General features: G+C 51.2%; 1 protein-coding gene and 1 non-coding gene across 2 annotated transcripts in view; one reads left to right on the forward strand and one right to left on the reverse strand.

The window, feature by feature from the left end:
- ZNF618 (zinc finger protein 618) overlaps nt 1-3,952 on the forward strand; it is a 187,857-nt gene extending 183,905 nt beyond the window's left edge. Inside the window, exons 12-13 of the mRNA XM_055087371.1 lie at nt 3,583-3,664; nt 3,769-3,952. Of these exons, the coding sequence (XP_054943346.1) occupies nt 3,583-3,664; nt 3,769-3,952 (266 nt within the window). The remainder of the gene's footprint in view (nt 1-3,582; nt 3,665-3,768) is intronic.
- LOC112065556 (U6 spliceosomal RNA) lies at nt 3,500-3,606 on the reverse strand. The gene has a single exon (XR_002892098.1). It is a non-coding gene; the product is annotated as a U6 spliceosomal RNA (small nuclear RNA).
- Nucleotides 3,953-22,486: the final 18,534 nt, after the last annotated feature.

A 22,486-nucleotide genomic window follows, 5' to 3' on the forward strand; every position in this document is an offset into this window, starting at 1 on the left:
ATGCCCAAAGAGTGGTGGCCACAGCCCCTCGCCGGAGAAAAATCAAGAGATAAAGTTGGTGGCCGTGCTCTTTCCAAGTTCCTCAAGTTCGATTCCGCATTGGCCCAAAGTGGGTTGGGGGTGGGGAGGTGGCTTTTAGAATTTGGGGAGTAGAGGCCTTTGGAACTTCGAGAATCTTGGGAATTTTCGAGCTTTCAGAATCTTTAGAAGTCTTAAAATCTTGGAAATTTTAGAACCGTTGGAATCTTAAAATCTGGAGCACTTTTAAGATCTTGGACTCTTGACATTCTGGAATGCAGAGGGATTTAAACTGGGGGGTTCTTCTTCTTTTTTCCTTTTTTTTTCTTTTTGGCCATGCCGCGCGACTTGTGGGCTATTAGTTCCCCGACCAGGGATCAAACCTGGGCCCTCAGGAGTGACAGCATGGAGTCCTAACCACTGGACCACCAGGGTGTTCCCAAACTGGGGCGTTCTGATCTTGGAGTGGAAAGTGCCTTTTTGGTGTAGGGATAGACACTCACCCGCAGACCGGACCCCTCTCTTCCCACCAGTCCTCGGAGCCCAGTGTTTCAAATATCCTGGTCTTGTGCAGCCAGGTTGAGTAACCCCCAGTTGCCCAGACGCTTCTGTCACCTGCCATGTCCATTCCCAGCCTGAGCAGCTTACACATGGGCCACCACACACTACTCTGAGCCATCCTTCCACCTTGGCCAGGGCTGCCTGGACCAAAGTGGGTGTTTGACCCAAGAGCAGCCAATCTTGAAGTTGGCAAGTGGCCGGAGAAGTGGTCAGTATGGTATAATAAAAAAGTTAATATTTGGTCTTAGTCCCTGCTTCCTGGCCCAGAGGTCCTCAATCCCTTGAAATTTATTGTCTTTTGTATGCTAATGAGATGACCCATGGGGAGACCCTAGATAGGTTCAGGATGGGGCTGGCTGTCCTCATCCCCACTTCAACCTCCTGGGAAGGGAGAGAGGCTGGAGATTGAATTCAATCACCAATGGCCAAGGATTAAATCTATCATGCCTATATAATGAAACTTGAATAAAAACCTCCTAAACAACAGAGTTTGGCGAGCTTCTTGGTTGGTGAATAGATCGACTTGCTGGGGGGGTGGTGTGCCCTAAGAGGGCTGGATGCTCTGTGAAATCCCTCCCCCGTCCCCGCCATATTTCGTCCTCTTCCAGTTGGCTGCTTCTGAGTTTTATCCTTTATAATAAACCGGTAATAGTAAAGCATGTTCCCGAGTTTTGTGAGTTGTTCTAGCAAATTATGGAACCTGAGAAAGGGGTTGTGAGAACCCCAGAATTCATAGCCTCAATCCCAGGTCGTCCCTGGGACTCATGACCGGCATCTGAAGTGGAGACAGTCTTGTGGGACTGAGCCCTAAACCTGTGGGTTCTGCACTAACGGCGAGTTAGTGTGAAATTGAATTGCTGGACACCCAGTTGGTGTCAAAGAATCAGAGCCCGTGTATGAGAGTCCATTTAATCCAGGCCCTGTCCTAGTGGGGACTCCCAAACCAATCAAGTCCTCTCGTAGGGCGACATTGAGTGTAAGCTGAGAAGTTGGGAGTGAGAGCCAAAGCCGAGATACACGAAGGAAAGAGGAACTCTGCGGCTGCAAAGGGTGTGCGCTCACGGGAGCCATAGGCAGGAGAAACCATGAGGAGGCAGAGGCCACAAAGAAACAGAAACCCTGAGACGGAGAGGATGCAGTAGGTGACAGTGGTCGGTGGAGGAAGAGGCAGAGAGGGGCTGAGAAGCCTCCACGGGCGGGCACCAGGGCAGGCTACTGCAGGAGACAAAGGACCCGGATCCAAACAACCCTCCAGTTCTCCAAAGAGCTTTCCAGACTCCAGAGCCCTGGCTGAGCTGCAGTGGAGATGCTGTTTTCCTCATTTCCTTGTGTACCCTGATTGCTGGAAGTGACCTGGCAGGGTCTCTGCTCTTTACATGCATCTCACGTTCCAGGCATGTGGGCCTCAACCTGGCTCAGGTATCCCTGGCCCCATCTTGTAGAGAGGAAACTTGGACGTGGGAGAAAGCTGTAGAAAAGCATGGAAAATCCTCAGCCTGAGCGGATGGGGCAGCTACCAAGAACAGGGGAGCTGGGTGGGCACAAAGGGAAGTGGCAGGTACAGCTCAGATGCAGGAGCCAAGAAGCCCAGATCTGACTCTGAATCACCAGAGGACCCTGAACAAATCCCACACCCCCTCTGGGCCTCAGTTTCCCCATCTGAAAAAGTAGGTGATTTCTATGCCCCATTCCAGCGTGACTGTTTGGTGAATTGGTGACACGAGAGGCAACAATCATCTTTTAAAAAAAATCTGGAATATTAAAAACCCAATTAGGCAATAAATATTGTCATCATTTGCTTAAGAAACTCAATATCAAAAATTTAAGATGATCAAAACAATTTTATTTTATTTATTTATTTTGCGGTACGCGGGCCTCTCACTGTTGCGGCCTCTCCCGTTGCCGAGCACAGGCTCCGGACGCGCAGGCTCAGCGGCCATGGCTCACGGGCCCAGCCGCTCCGCGGCATGTGGGATCCTCCCGGACCGGGGCGCGAACCCGTGTCCCCTGCATCGGCAGGCAGACTCTCAACCACTGTGCCACCAGGGAAGCCCCAACTTTATTTTTTAAATCGGAGATGAAAAGCTGCACAAGACCAGGATATTTGAAACACTGGGCTCCGAGGACTGGTGGGAAGAGAGGGGTCCGGTCTGCGGGTGAGTGTCTATCCCTACACCAAAAAGGCACTTTCCACTCCAAGATCAGAACGCCCCAGTTTGGGAACACCCTGGTGGTCCAGTGGTTAGGACTCCATGCTGTCACTCCTGAGGGCCCAGGTTTGATCCCTGGTCGGGGAACTAATAGCCCACAAGTCGCGCGGCATGGCCAAAAAGAAAAAAAAAGGAAAAAAGAAGAAGAACCCCCCAGTTTAAATCCCTCTGCATTCCAGAATGTCAAGAGTCCAAGATCTTAAAAGTGCTCCAGATTTTAAGATTCCAACGGTTCTAAAATTTCCAAGATTTTAAGACTTCTAAAGATTCTGAAAGCTCGAAAATTCCCAAGATTCTCGAAGTTCCAAAGGCCTCTACTCCCCAAATTCTAAAAGCCACCTCCCCACCCCCAACCCACTTTGGGCCAATGCGGAATCGAACTTGAGGAACTTGGAAAGAGCACGGCCACCAACTTTATCTCTTGATTTTTCTCCGGCGAGGGGCTGTGGCCACCACTCTTTGGGCATGGCTAGCCCTGAGGGGCAGGGGAGGGGACAGTGTTGTCTGAGTTCGGAGTGTTCTCCTTGACAAGGAGCCGAAGAGGGCCCTGAGCAGACTAAGTTGGACCTTCGTCCTTCTCCATCCCCCTCAGGGCCCCCAGTCCTTCTCTAGGAAAGGTCAGTGTTGTCTGGGGTCCAGGGCCAAAAGTCCCATCTGCTCACTTCTTCTTTTTTTTTTTTTAACATCTTTATTGGAGTATAATTGCTTTAAAAAATATGGAACGCTTCACGAATTTGTGTGTCATCCTTGCACAGAGGCCATGCTAACCTTCTCTGTATCGTTCCGATTTTAGTATATGTGCGGCCGAAGCGAGCACTGCTCACTTATTCTAAAGCACTGGGCCCTCGGCAAGCTCCCAGTCTAGTGGGGGACAGGTGACCAAGCAGTACAGAGCCCTGGAAGGACCTTTAGCAGGGCCGGGGAATGGCCAGGCTTCATCCCCGTTGGGGGCCCCGAGCTCCTACCCTGCCTCTTACAGGCTCCCCGCTGCCAGCCGCGCCCAGGTCACGCCGCACGGGTGCCCGCCTCGGCTTCCCGCGGGCCGGGACCGGCTGCTCCGCCTGCCCGCTCCGGGCCTGGCCCTCCTCACGCTCCGCCGGGTCACCTACAGCTCAGCTTCGGCTCTGCTTCTGCTGTTCCCTGAGCTGGACCCTCCTGGCTGACCCTGATCCTCACGAGATGACCACCCCTTCTCTCAGGGATACAGGGAAGCCTGCTCAGGCCAGCCCTCACCCCAGTCAGGATCCCTCCCCAGTGGGCCATGCCATGGCAGCAGCAGGTGGAGGGGAAGAGACTTGGGACTGGGACACAAGTCCAGAGCCCAAATTTGACTGTGTACCCCCATGGCTGTGAACTCTGAAAACTTCCATTTCCTCCATATCAAGGGCGATTTTCCTTCCTACCTCTCAAAGTTACAGAGAAATTGGCCCCCTTACCTGTTAGAGGACCCACCACTGCACTCCTCCCCTCCCCAAGGCCCCTCCCTGACCACACAGACTCCCCCTAACCCTGAGTAGTCTCCCCCAAGCAGCAGCACAGAAGGGGCCGGGCTGAGGGTCAGGGCCGGAGAGTCCGAGACTGGGTTTTAACACAAGCGCTAATTGTGGGTCCCAGAACGGCCCTGCCTGTCTCCATTCATGAAAACACTATTTTTAGCCCAGGACTGGCTGCCTGCGGTCCCAGTGGGGGTGGCCAGGCCATGTGTCACATCTGAGTGACCATGGACTCACTCTGACCAGGAAACAGGCCCACGGGGACCAGCTGCTGCATCCCAGGGCTGCCGCCGCATCTGGGAGGAGGTCGATGTTCAGCAGGACTGGAAGTTTAAACCCTCTAACCCCCAAGAGTGTGGGTGTGGGGCGTGGAAGCAAGAATTAACACACCTTGAAAACTTACTAGTGCCAAGTGCTGCTCTGACTGAACGTGTATTAACCTATTTAATCCTTACTACGGGGTAGATACTATTATTATACCCATTTTATAGATGAGGAAACTGAGGCTGGAGCCATTAATTTAACCTCCTTGAGCCCACATAGTAGTAGTGGGTGGAGCAGGGGTATTTGAAGCCAGGCTGTTGAGCTCCAGCATCCATGCTCTTACTGTCCAGTCCCTTGGAATCTGGACCATGGGCAGTCTGTCAGCTACTGCCTCTAGGTCTCTCCGATTCAGGCTCCAGAGCCTAGTCCCACTCTTAGCCCACAGAGTTCTCTGGGATCACAGGGAACATCCAGTCCTACCCTCCTTTGGAGGTGAGGGAATTGAGGCCCAGAAAGGAGTCCAAGGTTATGGATGGCTCTAATTCTGAGGCTCAGACAATTCCTACTGAATGATTCTGTGAGACAAGTTCACCTCATAACCTGCCCGACACCTCAGCCTATCCTTGGCTCCAGAACTCAGTACCTGTGCTCTTTCGAGCAGGGAGCCTGGGCTCTGGAAGCAGATTTGAGCCCTGCTCTTGACTTGCTGTGTGACCCTGGGCAAGTCACCTGACGTCTCTGAGCCTCAGCTTCCTCCCCTGTAAAATGGGAGCGACTGGGCTACCTTCCTAAGGCTGTGGGCTGGGTATAAGTTGCCTGAGGTTTCAATAAGTGTGAGTTTCCTTATCCTGGGCTTTTCAAATCATTAATTAATCTTTCCTGTGAACAAGATGCATGGTGTGCACTTGCCCACGGCTACTTCTGGAAATGGAAGATGGTGGGGTTGTAGATACTGTAACCAGCTGTTGGGGAGACATTTGGAGCAAATCATGCCATGCCGACATCTGCCTCGTCCTCAGATTCCCAGCAGAAGAGAATGTGGCAGAAGAGACAGGGGAGACATGGCCTGTCCATCCTCTGAACCAGTTGCCCAGATACGAAAGCAGAACAAGCATTGCAGAGCTCAAGTCCACCTTAGCCACATCCCCTCTAGGTGACCTTGGGTCAGTCTCTACCTCTCCCAAGGTCTCGGTCTCCCAGATGCAGAGAGAGGCCAGGGCTCTGTCAGGGCCCTGGTTTTCTGTGACGTGACCGGAGCAAGCTCCCCTTTCAGGGCCTTGGGACCCTTGTGTTTCACCACCACAACCACACACACACACACACACACACACACACACACAGAGATACCTCACACCCTGCATCTCTGCTCAGGGGATTTCCACAGCCTAGCTTCTGGGCTCACTCTGGACTTGCCCATGACCCAAGTGAGCAGCGCTCCATGATGGTCTCAGTCCTTGAGTCCCATGGCCTACAAGCTCAGCTGCCCACAGGTGACTTTTTCCAGTTTTTAATCCTAGTTGCAAATCTCCTGACCAGAGAATCTGAGTGGCCCAAGCGAGATCAAGTGGGCCAGTGAGCTGGGTCATGTGTCATAGGCTAGGGGTGGAGCAACTGCTCCATGAACAGGGTGTGGATAAGGAGGAAATCAAAGCATCTCTAATTCTGAAGCAAAACAAATACACCTGGAATGTAAATTCGTTACATGGAAGAATTTATCTACACGAACTCCTCATTTATCCAGAAAACTCTCAGAGGCGTCTGGAACTGGGCTTTAAAAATACAAAGAAAAAACTACCCCATCTCCCAGCTGCCAAAATAAAAGTTAAAAGGTCATGCCCTTGGGCTTCCCTGGTGGCGCAGTGGTTGAGAGTCCACCTGCCGATGCAGGGGATACGGGTTCGCGCCCCGGTCCGGGAGGATCCCGCATGCCGCGGAGCGGCTGGGCCCGTGAGCCATGGCCGCTGAGCCTGCGCGTCCGGAAAAAAAAGTTCATGCCCTTAACTCATTTGAGAATCATCTCATTTGTTGTTTATCAACTTTAACAATACAATTTTAACACACATGGGTTATTGGCTTTCCACTAGAGGGCATCATCATGACCATGCTGTGAAAAAGAAACGTTTTAAAACATAAACATAAAAGTAAAACAAAACTTTTAAAAACACAGAGATTTAGCATCTTGGGCGACTTTTTGTGGCCCGGCCAAGCAACTGCACAATTTAGGAGTCCGTACAAGCATCATGCATACAATAGTTGAAGCTCACAGTGACAACTCTTGGGCATCAAGAAAGAGTAAAATTATGTTCCCTCAAAGGTTAACACACTGGAGCTGGATTACCCAGGTTCAAATCCTGACTTCCCCCCATCCTAGTTGTTTGACCTTGCCAATGTTTTTTAGTCTGAGCCTCTGTTTCCTCATCTGCAAAATGAGAACAATACCAAAACTACCTTCTTCGGAGGATTATTGTGAAGCTTTACATTGTGGTAAATGTAAAGCTCTTGGAACAATGGTCAACACTAGCTAATATTAGTACTTTCATTGTATGGTCAGAAATTGTTAATGTGGACATATGTTCCTTGATACTAAATAAATGAAATTTTAAAAGCAAAAAAAAAAAAAATTATGTTCCCTGACCTCCATTTAAGATGGTATAAGTAGGCAACACATTGTGAAAGACTTCCATTTAATAAAAAAAGGAAGAAAAAAATTTTTTTTTTTAGTTTTTCACAGAAGGAATAAACCTCGTCTGGAAAATGCATTCTTATGGAATAATGCAGTTATAATTGATGTATGACTATACAAGGGTTTACAAGCCAATCCAACGAAAATAATAAATGGAACAATTTTGAAACCAAACTCTATAACTAGCAGCTAGAGTTTCATCATTGTAGGAATAAAGTGCTTTAACAGTGACTTCAGTTGGATGGAGGACCTCAGGGACCTTGCCAAGAGCTTGAAAGCAGATAATTTTCAGGAGCGATGTCCAGTGCCGAACCACTACATAATTTTACCCTCTCGCCTCAGGCGAGACCCTCGTACGTGGTTATAAGCGGGAAAAGGAAACCGTGCAAAACTGTAGTGTGTTCAAATTTAAGACTCGGAGGGAAAATCCCTTGGGTCTTTGGGGCAGTGGGTCCCAAAAAGTAAGCACATTGAAATCAACTGGAAGCTCATAAAACTTTAGGACATCTGGGAGAGGAATCTTAAACACGTCCCCTAAGTGATTCTGATGCATGTGGTCCGTGGACCACACGTTGAGAAACACTCCTCGTCCCACTTCACAGATGGGGAAGTCAAGGCGCAGAGAGGAAAAGAACTAAGACTTGAAGTCACACAGCAAGTCAGAAGCTGAGCTGGCCACTGGCCTGTCCAGGGCTCCTTTCCACCAAATTCCGCCTGCCCACGGACTGCCTCCCAGGGCTGCTAACATTCCAAGGAAACTTGTAACAGGAAAGGAAATGTCAGCTGTGCCTGTTCCGATGTTCAAGCGCCCATCGTGACTCCAGGTTCTGCCAGACACAGCCCTCAGAGTTCAGGCAGCCAAGCTCCGTGAGACTGATTTTTCCAGATGGGACTGGGGATGGGATTACAAAAGCCAGCATTTATTTTTATTTCCCCAAGAAAATAAATCGGCAATTTTGCTCCAAGAAGAGTGATCAGAGGAAGCAGTGTTCCCAGCCAGGAGGAGGTCCTGGACCCCGGCCAGCCCCGTCACAGCCCCCTCCAGTGCTGCCTTAACATCCTGAAGGTGTCTCGCATGGAGTCGGGTCCTTAGACAAAGCGCCTTTTGGGCTTCGGATTCAAGAACGCTCTCCTGCCGACAGTGGTGGCTAAAGGGCTCTGGAGGTGGAGGGTTACTTTCTTCCTGGGGACAAAAGGAATTTTCCCCAGCATCTCCTATTACACCACCCCCACCCCCACCCCCCCAAAAAAATCTAAAAATGGAGGGTGGTGGAATAAGAGCTTGCTGCCAGGTACCACAGTTATGACAGTGGTTTTCAAAAGAGGACAATTTTGCTCTCTCCTGGGGGTGGGAAGGGACATTTGGCAATAGCTGGACACGTTTTTGGTTGTCACAGCTTGGGGGAGGAGGGTAACTGGCATCTAGTGGGTAGAGGCCAGAGACGCTGCTAACATCCTACAACACATAGGACAACAACCCCTCACCCCTTGCCCAAAATGTCAATAGTGCAGAGGTTGGGAGACCTTGAACTATGGGCAAGTGGCTCAGGATGTTAGAAGTCTGGGTGTGAGAACAGGTTTGCCTCAAAATGCTGTGTGATCTTGGGCAAGGCCCTGCCCTCTCTGGGCCTCAGACTCCCATCCGTACAAGGAAGAGGTAAGGAGGCCCCTCTCTGGGGCTCTCATAGTTTTGGTCATTCAGGACTTGGGAGACCAGGAGGCCTGAGACCACGGGTCTGCCTTCAGCAACTTAGACATGGCTATGGGAGGATTGAGGGAGTCTACCCAGCACCCCCATGCCTGAGGGGTAGACAATCAGCTCTCCTGAGTCCCTCCCCCAAAGCGCAATATCTGGAACTCCTGCTCCACCAGAAACGGAAAAACCATTATCTGCAGATGACATCACTTTGCAAAAATGCAAGTAGCGGGTGGTTGCCGAGCAGAGCTCCAGGGAAGTGGGGGGAAGAAAGGGCTCGGAGCGTGCCAACCACCAGCAGCGCTGGCATCCAGCAATTTCATGCATCTCAGGATAACCCCGGACAAGTTCCTCAACTTCTCTGGACTTCAGTCCTCCCATCTCTACAGTGAGAGACCAGACCTGGGTGTTGCCAGGAGCCCTTCCCGTGGGGAGAGTCCAAGACCCTGTGACTCCTCCAGCTCAAGTCTCAGGGGGCCTCTGGGCTGCAGGTGCACAAGGGAGTTCCCCCCACACACACACAGGAGCCCACGGCTGGGGGCTGGAAGAAGAGGAAAGTGGCCACCCTGCCCAGCTGGGCCACGGCAGCCACCAAAGTGTTTGAAAACGGACTCTCTTCCTGCAGGACCGGGCACCTGTCTCACCCACCAACCCAATTTCTTTCTTGGTCTGGAGTTTGGTAGAACATCCTGAACCAGCAGAGTGCTGGAAATAGCAGCCCAGGGGAGCCTGCTTTAATGCATGGATGAGAATGACCCACAGTCCGGCATCTTTCCACCTGTGGGTCCCCGGGAGGTGAGGGAGCCGTAAAGAGCAGCTCTGACGAGCAGGGTGTGCTCAGCTACGCTGGAGGAGCCCAGGGACCAGTCAGGAAGCCTGGGCTCTAGGCCCAGCCATGAGGACAGGGCCTCAGCTTCTTCTTCTGGACAAGGAGAAGTTTCATCCAGAGAGCCTGGAGGGTCTCCTTCAGCTCTAGGATTTGGTGGCTCCAGAACAAGCCCAGGGTGCGACCCCACGTGGGACAGAGCTCGGCAGAGCTGGGTGTCTTTAGCCGATGACAGCTCCCTTCCTGCTGCCACCTCCACCAAGAACAGAATCACCATTCAACCCTGTTGCTTTCTCAGTGGAAGAGGAAGGAGGGAGAAAGAGCCAGATCAGCCTTGGTCAAGCGCAAGGGAGGGTCTGGTACCTTGGCTGAAGGAGCACCCCTTCCCTAGTGCACTGAGCCCTGCTGGGAGGCAGTGCAGTCTAATGGTTAGAATACTCAGGCTGGCATCACCTAGACCAGGGCTCACATATTGGTGTGACAACCTCCCAGCTGTGCCACACTTGACTTAGCTTCTTCAACTATAAAATGGAGTTAGCAATATGTACCTCTCTGAGGGGGTGGGGGGGGCAGTCACTCGGTTTGCCCTGCCCTTTGCCCCCTAGATTCCTTCTCCCCTCTCCCCGCCCTGTTCCCCAGGAGGCTGACCCCACCAGGCTAGAGATCCAAGAGCGGGAAGGAGGAGAGAGAAATCAGGGGATGTCCATGCTCCCTCTGCTGGGCCACAGTCCTGGCTGTGGCTGTGTCCCCCTCCCAGGATCACCACTCCCGTCCACACCTCCTGCTCTGGTGGGTTATGCTAACACGATGCCCGCCTCTTGCCCCTTCGGGCCTAACGGTGCTTCCGGCTTCCTGCTGTGGCTGGTCTCTGAGTTGTCACCATCCCCTACTGGGTCTTTTAACCTCTTGACCACACTTCGCTAAAACAATCCTTACAGTATTCTCCCAAGATTATATACAAACGCCCAACAAGCACATGAGAAGATGTTCCACATCACTAATCGTTAAAGAAATGCAAATCGAGACCACAATGAGATAGCGCCTCACATCCTTTAGGATGGCCACTGTCAAAAAACAAAAACAGAAACAGAAAATAACAAGTGCTGGTGAGGATGTGGAGAAATCGGAAACTTTGTGCACTATTAAACGGGAATGTAAAACGGTACAGCCACTATGGAAAACAGTAGGGTAGTTCCTCAAAAAATTCAGAATAGAATTACCGTATGATCCAGCAATCCCACCTCTGGGTATATATCCCAAAGAATTGAAAGCAATTTCTCAAAGAAATATTTGTACACCCATGTTCATAGCAGCATTATTCACGGTAGCCAAAACGTGGCAGCATCCCAAGCATCCATTCATGGATGAACAAATAAGCAAAATGTGGTATATACATACAATGGAATATTATTCAGTCTTAAAAGGAAGGAAATTCGGACACGCATGGATGGACCTCGAAGACATCATAGTAAGTGAAATAAGCCAGTCACAAGAAGACAAACCCTGTATGATTCCACTTACATGGGGTGCCTAGAGCAGGTAAAGTCACAGAGACAGAAAGCAGAGTGATGGCTACCAGGGGAAAAGGGGGTGGGAAATGGAGAGAAGTTGCTTAATGTGCACAGAATTTCATTTTTGCAAGATGAAAAAGTTCTGGAGATTCATTGCACAATGATGCGAATATACTTAGCATTACTGAACTGTTCGCTTAGAAATGGTTGATGGTAAAAAAAAAGAAACAAACTTCTCAAAGTATATATTTTAAATATGTTGGGTTTAGTGTGTGTTTACTATACCTCAGTAAAGCTCTTTGAAAAAAAAAGTCCCTTCACGAAACTCTCCTCACGAAAACTGTTGGTTCCCGTACTGGTCTGCACATTAGACTCTTCTGGGATCTTTTAAAAATTCCAGAGCCCAGGCCAACACCCCAGACCAATTAAATCACACCCCCTTCAGGTAGGACTCGAGCACCAGAGTTTTGATGCCTCCCTGATGATTCCAATGTGCACACAAGTTTGAGACCCATCCAATAAATCCTTGGACTGGGCCATGTGTTTCTTACGAGGAGTCTGCACAGTTAGCTAGCTCTTAGGCTTATTGTGAGGATTAAAAGGAATAGCGAATGCAAAGCATTTAGCGCAGCTCCTGGTACTTAGTGCTCTATGACATGTACTGAAAATATCGTTGGCTTTATCATTATTATCTCTCCTGGACTCCGGGTTGCCGTGGGTCTCCGAGAAGCTGCAGAGGAGGCAAGAGGGGTGGGTATCAAGACAAACCCAAGTCTTGGCAGGTGGGAGGGGTCCCGGCTAAGACAGAGCAAGGTGGGGATTCTGTGCTGGCTGGGGGGCTTCGGGGATAAGACCGCGAGGAACCCAGGCCGGGAGGATGGCAGGCCTCCCACGGCGCCAGGAGGCACCCGCCTCCAGGGGCTGCTGCTGCCAGGCAGCTGGCACAGCTCAGAAGCTCCGGAAAACACTGCGGTCAGGGGTCACCCAGGGCCAATGGGGGAGTTGGTCCAGGAAACAGCATGGCCTGCAACCAACAGACTTTTAGCTGATCTTCTAATTTTTCAGGGGTGCTCAACCACTCTTAGCAGCCCCAGCAGCCTTGAGGTAACTACTGACCACCTCCAAGGGTCTGCCCTGGCGTCCACTCACCTTGCTGGGCTGGGCATGGAGAGCGAGGGAGAACAGGCCTCCCTTGGTCACTGCATGGGAACTGGGGGATGTCGAAGGGCCATCGCGTTGGGGCTGCCTAAGGAGGGGCATCTCTCCTGCCCAGGAAAGCGCTTTGGATGAAGAGGTGCTGGCCTAGCCTGTATTTTCTCCCCAGGCCATCCATCCATCTAGCCATCCAACCATCCAGCCCACAAGCATTTCCTGAGCACCCACTGTGTGCCTAGCTGGGGCCCTGAGATCCGATGGTGAGCGAGAGCTTGAGTCTGGCTGGGGGAACAGGGGTCAGGAGGAAGGAGAGGGTCCCGTGGCAGAGCAGCCCACGGCAGACAGACAAGGGCTCAGACCCTAGCTCTGCTCTGTATCTGCTCTGAGTCTGGGGGAAAGTCGGTCCACCTCTGGAGCCTCGGTTTTGTCTTCTGCAAAAGGGTGACAGACCCATCCTCAGGGGGTTGCTGATGAAGGAAGTGGGACGGAATGACACGAGAGTCCCTGTTTGGCACCGTTTGAATCTCTTTCCCCAGGAGGGGAGGGCAGTCCCCTGAGCCCCGACCCTAGCCCAGGCCTCTTACCTGTGGCAGGGCTGCTGGGGGTGGCAGCTTTCTGGGGACAGGAGCCAGACCCAGTGGACCCCCAAAGCCACAAATCCACACCAGGAAGCCCTCCTCCAGAGCCTGGAACCCGGGAGCCTGGGTGCCTGGGTCCCCCTCCAGCTGCCATGCTGGGGGACTGTGGGCAACCGCTTCCCTATCTGTCCTTCAGGGAATCATAAGCCTGCCCTTGATATTTCCCTGATATTCCAGGGAAAGGTAAAGACTTCACCGTCCCTTTGTGCAGGTGGGAAAGTAGAGGCCTAGGAAGGACAAGGATCCATTCAAGGACACATGAATCTCCATCCGAGTCAGAACTAGAAGCCAGATCTCCTGCCTCCAAATCCCTAGCACCTCTCCACACTCTCCTCCAGAGGGGTCCGTGCCCTGGGTTGGGCAGGGTACCAGGAAGTCCAGTTAGAAGATTCAGCTCCCTCTTTAAGGGACTCCCCAACAAAACCTCAACTCCAATTACGCAACCAGACTTCCCCTCCAAATATCCTCCAAGCAGAACCCCCCTCTAGACAAGTCCCTCCTCTGCTCAAGCACCTTCCATGGCTCCCTATCACCCCACAGCACACCTAGCATTAGGTCCCAATCTACCTCCCCAGGCTGATCTCCCTGCGTTCCCCCACCTTTGCCTTACATTCTGGTCACCACACAGTAACCACTGCCCCATCTCCAGGCCTTTGCTGATTCTGGTCCCTTCTCCTAGAACACCTTTGCTTGCCTCCTTCCTTTAAGGCCATCCAAATGTCACGTGCTCTAGGAAACTTTCCTTCTCCCCAAATCAGACACAGCCGCTTCTCCTCTAGGCTACCAGAAGACTCCCTTAGGTTGACTCTGGGTACCTCGAGTGCCCATCTGTCTCCTCCAGGAGATGGGGAGGTAGCTGGGAGCAGACTCCAAGTCACACCCACCTCTTGTCATCTTCCCATCCTCAGCACCAAGCATTAAAAAAGGAAGGGCTAAGTGATCCCCGGTTCCCTGAGCCCACACCAGGACGAACAGACAAGGACGCTTCCGTGCCCATTTGAGACCCAATTCCAGGTGGGAGGTGGCTGGCTTCGGGGCCTGGCGCCTGGACACAGCCATTGACCCCGCCTCCAGTGGCTGTTTTTGTTTTCCTTCTCCCTAGGCAAAGGCTGCAGGGGCTGTTCTGAGCCACAGCTGCTTTTTATTGCATCAAGGCTCAAAAAAGGCCTGGGCATATTTTTAGAGAGAAGGGGAAAAAAGAATATTTTCTTCCCTGACCCGAGATGGGGGCTTGCTCCAATTTTCCATCTGCTCTGCCTTCTGGGTGGAGCTGGCGGGATAGTTTCTCTGCAGGAGGATCCTGCAGGACAGTGGTTTATGAGCTCATAGACATGGCAGCACTCACACACACATGCACACAACCTTGAGCCCGTGATGTGGAGAGAGGGAAGCCATGCCGCAGACGAAGGACAGTAGCGGAGCAAGAGGGACCCCAAATCCCACTGAAAGAGGGTGACTGAATGGTGGCTGAACCCCAGAGCCTGGGGTGTGCAGCGTTCCCACTGGGCCGCCTGGATCCATAGGAACTGGGACCAGAATGAAGAATGTGTTTGATGCATCTTTCAATGGCTGGTTTTCAATTGTCTGAAGATACTGTCAGGATGAACGAAATACAAATCATTTCAAAGCATCTCTGAACTCATAGAGCTTTTGTTGAAATGCATTTTCTCAATCAAAAGACGCTAAATGCACCGGAGTTCTGCTGGTGTATGTGTGTGTTTGATGTGTGTGAAAATGGTCTATGTGTGTGACATGTGTGGTGGAGCGTGTGTATGTGTACTGTGTATGTGCTGTGTTTGTACGTTCCTGTGTAGTGTGTATATTTGTGGTATGGTTTGTGTGGTGTGTGTGTGATGTGTTTGATGTGTGCTCTATATGGGGGGGAGGTGTGTGTGTGATGTGTGTGTTTGATACATTTTCTGTGTATTGTGTGTATTTGATGCTGTGATCAGGCCAGAAACACATCTGGAAGGGGGACTATGCTGGGCAGGGGTTCCCCTGGCACACTTTTCAAAGTGACACCTTTTCGAGATCTTTCCAGGGCAATTTGTTAGGGAAAGCACAACACACAGAGAAAGCAGCTGAAAGGAAAGGGGCCATGTCACGAACTTACTCCCCACCAGACCCTGCCCCTAACATCTGAACTAAACTTTGCCCCTGGTGACACCCAGTCCTAAAACCCCCAGTCCAAAGAGATGGAGGCAATACAGCTCAAGTTCAGAGAAGCCTGCAGCCCAGTGTCACCCAGAGAGTAGGAGCCGGAGCCCAGCCTCCTACCTCCTCCCCACAGTGGGCTGGCCTTCAGTGCCAGAGCCAACAAGCAAAGCCCACAGCGGGCCCGGCAACTGTGCCCAGAGCGGGCACTCAGGGACCTGGGCTCTCTACAAACATGACCTCGTTTCCCTCTCACACCCACCCATCAAAGGAGCATGATTACCCCATTTTATCAGAGGAGGAAACAGGCTCAGGGGGAAACAGAAGTGAAGGCAGGCCCCTGGCAGCCAGGAGGAGAGAGGAAGTCCCTGGAGACAGGAAGGCAGGCTCTTGACTTTGGGATCAGGCAGGGGAGTCAGGAGCGGCTTGCACACTTGTGAGCTTTTAGCTCCATGAGAGCCACAGCCTCTTCTTTCATGTCTGCAGAGGTGTAGGCCCAGAATTGGCGCCAGGAGTGGGTGGACGTGGGATGGGCCTTTCCCCGACCACCTCTCCATCCTTCCCTGGCAGCTCAGCCAGGCCAGGCACCCTCATACCCATGTAGCCCCTCTATCCCCAGGCAGCAAGAACTGCTAGAGGCTCACCCCCTACTTCTTAGAAACTGAGGCAGCCCAGCTGGGGCCGAACGGAGCTGGGCTTTTCTGGCAGAAAGTCCCAGATTCAAGGCCTTCCCAGCCTAGAGGCCTTGGGCAAGTCCTCCTCCCTCCCTGAGCCTCAGTTTCCTCCTCTGTAAAACGGGGATAACAACGGCTGCCTCCTGGAGTGGTTGTGGACCGCATGTGGGTGTGTGAAGCGCTTGACAGAGGCCTGGCACAGGGAGGTGCTTGACTGACATGTATCCTGTCCCCATCCCCAGCTGCCCTGGTCAGAACGACTTACAGTGGGGCTTGACCAGTCCAAAGGTCCCTCCCCTCCTGGCCCCAGGAGAAGCTGCAGAAGAAAGAGAAACAGCAGTTCTTGGAAAGCCACCATGGAGTCCTCTCTGGCTCAGGCGGGCCATTTATCAGGATGCCACTGGGAGGCCACACCAACCACCGGGCCTGGAGTGGCCCTCTGTGACCTCTTGGCTGCCTCACTCTGAGTTCCATGGTCCTGTTCTCCACTCTGTGTCTACCCCTACACCGGCCACCGCCATCAGACATCTCACTTGACCCTGCTCTGCTCAAAGCCTCTCCCTTCCCCACCATTGGCATAAAGTCCTTTATTGCCACCCAGCACTCCAGGCCCTCTCGGTCTGGCCAGCACCCGCTATTCTCTCTCCTGCACCTCTTCACCTTGCACCCCTCACACCAGCTACAGCCAGTCCCACATGCCCACCTGGTTTTGTTACCTGTGGGAAGAGCTTAGTCCGGGCCTGGCCCACAGGGGACTGCTCAGCAAGATGTGATCCAGAGTCGGCAGAGACACCAGGCTTATGTCCCCGCAGGATTCTGTGCTTGAGATGCCATTGCTCTCCTCTGGCAATTTCTGACTCACACTTAAAGACCCCCCCTTAGTCTTCACCTCCTCCAGGAAGCCTTCCTTGATGCCCACCCCTCCAGGCCAGTGTAGGTGCCTTCTTCCCAAGTAGAGCTGCCTGGTGGCCCCCAATCCTCCTGTCACTGCCGTCCTATCTAGGTAACTTCGGTCCCCACCCAGCAGCCTGGCATGTCCTCCCCCCAGTCCCCATGGATTTCGGTAGGTCTTATGTCCACTCATCGGTCCTCCTTGCTCTCAGCGCTACGGCTGCCCTCTGTCCCAGCTGCAGGCACCTTACTCCCACCTTATCCCAAAGGCCTTGCAGTGCAGAGTGAATTTGGAAAACAGAGTTTACTGACGTTTTGGAGATAGCAGAGAGCAATTCCAGTGCTGAGAAGGAAACAAGCCGACATTCAGAGTCAGGCAGCGTAATTCTCAGGAATTTGTCAACCACCCCTCACCCCAGAGAATGTCTCACCAGCTGGAGGGGGTTGGGGGGGAACCTGACCTCTGGGAGGGCTCTGGCAATTCCTCCCTCTCCCCACTCAGAGCCCCTCCCCCTTTTCCTGTTAGGATGAAGAATTTTGTCTGGTTGGCTCCTTGGAGACCCCGGCGGGGCCCCACATGAGACAGATTCACTCTCTGTCCATGTGCAAAGGCATCTGCCCTCGGTTATTTCACATGGCCATTGCTCTGGGCTGAATTGTGCCTCCCCAAATTCCTATATTGAAATCCTAACCCCCAGGACCTCAGGATGTGACTGTGTTTGCCAACAGGGCCTTTGAAGAGGTGATGAAGTTAAAATGAGGTCATTAGGGTGGGTCCGAATCCAGTAGTACCGGGTGTCCTTATCAGAAGAGGCAATTTAGACCCAGACGCACACAGAGGGAAGACCACGCGAAGACAAGGGGAGAAGGCTGCTGCTCTCTGCAAGCCCAGGAGAAACAACCCTGCTGACACCTTGACCTTGGACTTCTGGCTTCCAGAACTGTGAGAAAACAAATTTTTGTTGGTTAAACTCCCCCAGTCTCTTAGGGCAGCCCAAGGAAGCCGACACAGACGTTCTGATGCCTCTCTCTCATTGTGCTCTCATCGCCTGTTCGTGGGCCTGTCTCCCCTCTCAGACTGTGAATTCCCTCCCCAAAAGCACTGGACAGAGCTGACCTGTCCCTCCCGTGGGGCCTCGTACCCACCAGACCCTGCGAGGTTTGCAGGGCATTTCCTGGGCGAACACCTCCCGAGATAAACAGAACTATGGTCCATGGGTTCTTTCAGTCAGCAAATGCTGGCAAGCGGAGAGCGCCGAAAATGCATGTCTCCTCCCTCCTTGGTGCCCACCTGTGGCGCACCCACCTGGCCTCTGTTTCAACCCTCAACAGCCCGGAGAGAAAAGCTCCCCTCCATTTTACAGATGAGTAAACTGAGGCCCGAGGAAGGCGAGTGACGTGCACGAGGTCATTCATGGAGTCAGAGCCACTAGGCAGGTAAGCCCACGGGGCCCAGGGAGGGTCTGAGACAAGGAGGGCTGGGAGTGGAAGGCTCTGCAGCGTCCCGCCCTCTGGAAGGAGAGACAGAGAGGACCTGGGTTTGAATCTCTACTGCTCCTCTTCATTGCTGTGTGTGAGCAAGTTACTGACCTCTCTGAGCCGGGCCTCAGTTTCCACGTCTGTACGACAAGGCTGAGAAAGAGGAGACGGCACGCCCGATGCCTAGCATGGTGTCCGGCCCACAGAAAGGCCTCAAGAAATGGTGGTGGAGCTGCTCAGGAGGACAGTCCTCTGCAATCACCCAGCTGGCCCCGCACCTGGCTCTGCAGGAAGTCTGACAAATAGCTTGCCCTAGAAGCTTTTCCTGCCGGTCGGCATGGGGGGCAGACAACCTCTGTTCCCCTGCCTCTGAGCCCTGTCATTCGCCCTCCGCCTGGCCTCAGTGGCCCATTGTTCTCCCTCCAGGCCCAAACCACGCCAGGCCTGCCAGGAACCAGCCGCTAAAAATAGCCCCACCGGAGTGCTGGGGCCCAGCTGCTTATCTCCGTCCGGGGATCAGCAGCTGCCCGCCTCTTCCTGGCCACTACTCTGGGTGAAGTCCAACTTGGCCAGCTCCCAGCTCACCCTCAGGGAGGTCCAAACTCACACCCACAAAATATTTCGTGGAAAATTCGAGGCCGGCTCTAATTCCCAAAGGGCAGAGGCTCAGAGCAGACTTGCAGACTTGGCTTGCGGTGGGCTGGGAGGAAGGGCCTGGAAGAACAGGCAAAGCACAGAGAAACAGGGAAAGGCATTCCAGGTGGCAGGAACAGCAGAAGCAAAGGGAGGAGGGAGGAGGCTGAACAGAACAGTGAGAGGCTCTGGGAAGTCTATTTGGGAGAGCAGGAAGGGAGTCTCAAAGGGAAGCTCAGGCTCAGTTGAGCAGATCCCTGAATGCCAGGCAAGGCTTTCCTGACCTTCAAGGCCACACCTTGCCTGGGGCAGGTGCCCTGGATGCCTTCACTTCCGGGGTCTCCCCTGAGTTCTCCTCCCTAAGGGATAGTCACAGCCCTGAGGGAGGAGCTGAGCGCCTTTAGCACACCCCGCCAGGCCTCAGGAAGGGGGTTTCTCACAGGTGACATAACATTAGGTGGACTCCGGAGGCTCTGCCTGTGGGCTGTGAACACCAAGCCTGCAGCCATTCAGGCCTTCAACTGTCAGCTTCCGAGAGCCTGCTCTGGGCTGGGCCCCAGGCTGGGTGCTGGGGACCCAGACAGCCACCCAGTTCTAGCCCTGCAGGGGCTCACAGTCCAGGGGAGAAAGGGACAAGTGAAGAGGTAAGTCCAGGATTGGGTCACTGGAGCGCAGTGCTGGGACATCCCAGAGAAGAGCCTTCCTCCAGACTTGGGAAGTCAGCAAAATGTTCCTGGAGGACACAGCCCCTGAGCTGAGTCTCAAAGGTTAAGGAGGAGATGGCCATGTGAAGAGGTGGCGGGAACCGTGTTCCAGGCAGAGGGCAGTGTGTGCAAAGACCCCAGGGTGCAAGTGAGTCTACCTGGTGTGTATGCGTGAGCAGGGACAAGGCTGGAGATGGAGTGTGAGGGTAATGAGGCTGGAGAGGTCTTTGGGGGCCAGGTTCTAAACTTTTCTGAGCCACCCATGGACATAAACATACTAGTCACCCTGAGGCTGGTGAATGAAATTGTTGGAAAAATGAAAATCAACCAAATTGAGTAGATTAAATCCTATCTTTTAAACTCAGAGTCTGGGAATTGGATCACTGATTATTCGGTAAGGAAGGGCTTGTATCATTTGTACGTTGGGAGTTTGATTAATATGCTGTGCTTAAATCAAGCATATCAATATTATACAGACAGCATCTTCAAAAGTCCTTCCCGGGAGGGCCCAGTCAGGCAGACATGGGTTCTAGAAAAGCCCAGCCTGCACTGGCCTGTGGGTGCCTGCAGCCTGGAGTGAAGAGCTTAGTTCTCGTGAAATATACAGAAGGTAGGTCATTCTCCCCCACCCTTGACATCAGGCACAGCCATGTGACTTGTTTTGGCCAATGGGATATTAGCAGACAAGTTTCAAACAGAGGCTTAAAATACACTTGCACCTGAAAGAAAAATTAATACCAATTCTACACAATCTCTTCTGGAAAATAGAAAAGGAGGGAGCACTTCCCAGTTTATTTTAGGAAGCTGGTATTACCTTGATACCCAAACCAAATTAACACAATACAAAGAAAGAAAACTACACACCGATATCCCTCATGTATATGATGCAAAAATCCTTAACAAAACATTAGCAAATAGAACACATCAACATATCTTAAAAATTATACACCATTACCAACTGAAGTTTATTCCAGGGATGCAAAGCTGGTTCAATATTTGATTGGTTCAAAAATCAATCAGTGTAACCCACCACATTCACAGGCTAAAGAAGTAGTCATATGATCATATCAATTGATTTTTTTACAAACCCGTTTAACAAAATTCAACACCCACTCATGGTAAAAATTCTCAAGGGACTTCCCTGGTGGTGCAGTGGTTAGGAATCCACCTGCCAGTGCAGGGGATACGGGTTCGAGCCCTAGTCTGGAAAGATCCGAGGAGCAACAAAGCCACAACTTAGTTGTGTGCCACAACTACTGAGCCTGAGCTCTAGAGCCGCGAGCCACAACTACTGAGCCCACGTGCCACAACTACTGAAGCCCATGCACCTAGAGCCGTGCTCCGCAACAAGAGAAGCCACCACAGTGAGAAGCCCGCATACTGCAACGAAGAGTAGCCCCTGCTCGCCGCAACTACAGAAAGCGCGTGCACAGCAACCAAAGACCCAACGCAGCCAAAAATAAATAAATAAAATAAATTTATTAAAAAATAAAAAAATATACAGAAGTCCTCCCAATATTATTTTTTTAATCTCAAAAATTAGGAATAGAGGGCAACTTCCTATATAAATAAACTTCCAATATAAATATATGTACATATAAATATATGCAAATGAACATGCTATATAAATAAAACAGCTTCCTAAATGAATAAATAACACCTACAAAAAACCTACAGCTGATATCATATTTGTTGGTAAAGACTGAAGCCCAATAAGGCAAGAAAGGGAAATAAATGGCATACAGATCAGAAAGGAAAAAATAAAACTGTCCCCATTTGCAGATGACATGATTGTCTATATAGAAAAACTCAAGGTGTCTACCAAAAAAAACTCCTAGAACTATTAAGTAAGTTCAGCAAGGTCACAAGTTACAAGATCAAGGTACAAAAACCTGTTGTATTTCTATGTGCTAGCTATGAACATGGGGAAACTGAAATATAATATCATTTACGATCACCAAAAAAGAATGAAATACATAGGTGTAAATCTAACAAAACATGTACAGGACTTGTATGCTGAAAACTACAAAATGCTGACAAAAGAAATCAAAGATTTAAATAAATGAAGAGACAGACCATGCTCATGGATTGGAATATTCAACATAGCAAAGATACCAGTTCTCCACAGATTGAAATACACGTTTAACACAATTACTATCAAAATCTCAGGAAGACTTTTTGTAGATTAGGCAAGATTATCCTAAAATTTATACAGATAGATAAAGGAACTAGGATAACTACCACAATTTTGAAAAAGAATAAAGTGGGAAGAATTACTCTACCTGATTTTAAGACTTACATAGCTACCATAATCAAGACTATGTGGCATTGATGGAAGGATAGAAACATGAATCAATGAAACAGAATAGAGAATCTAGAAATAGACTCATACGAGTATGGCCAACTGATTTTGACAAAGATGCAAAAGGAATTCAATGATAGGATGGCTATAAAAAAAAATTACAACAAATCTTGGTAAAGATGCGGAGAGGGCTTCCCTGGTGGCGCAGTGGTTGGGAGTCCACCTGCCGATGCAGGGGACATGGGTTCGTGCCCCGGTCTGGGAAGATCCCACATGCCGCGGAGCGGCTGGGCCTGTGAGCCATGGCCACTGAGCCTGCACGTCCAGAGCCTGTGATGTGGAGATATTGGAACCCTCATACACTGCTGGTGAGAATGTGCAATGGTAGTCTGGCAGTTCCTCAAAAATTTAAACATAAGAGTTTATGACTCCAAATCTAGGTATATACCCGAGAGAATGGAAAACATATTTACACACAAAAACTTGTACATGAATGTTCATAGCAACATTATTCATAATAGACAAAATGTGGAAACAACCCCAATGTCCCTCAACTGATGAAAAGATAAATAAAATGTGGTATAGTATGTGATA

Source organism: Physeter macrocephalus, chromosome 9 (genome assembly GCF_002837175.3).
Source record: "Physeter macrocephalus isolate SW-GA chromosome 9, ASM283717v5, whole genome shotgun sequence".
Taxonomy (NCBI): Eukaryota; Metazoa; Chordata; class Mammalia; order Artiodactyla; family Physeteridae; genus Physeter; species Physeter macrocephalus.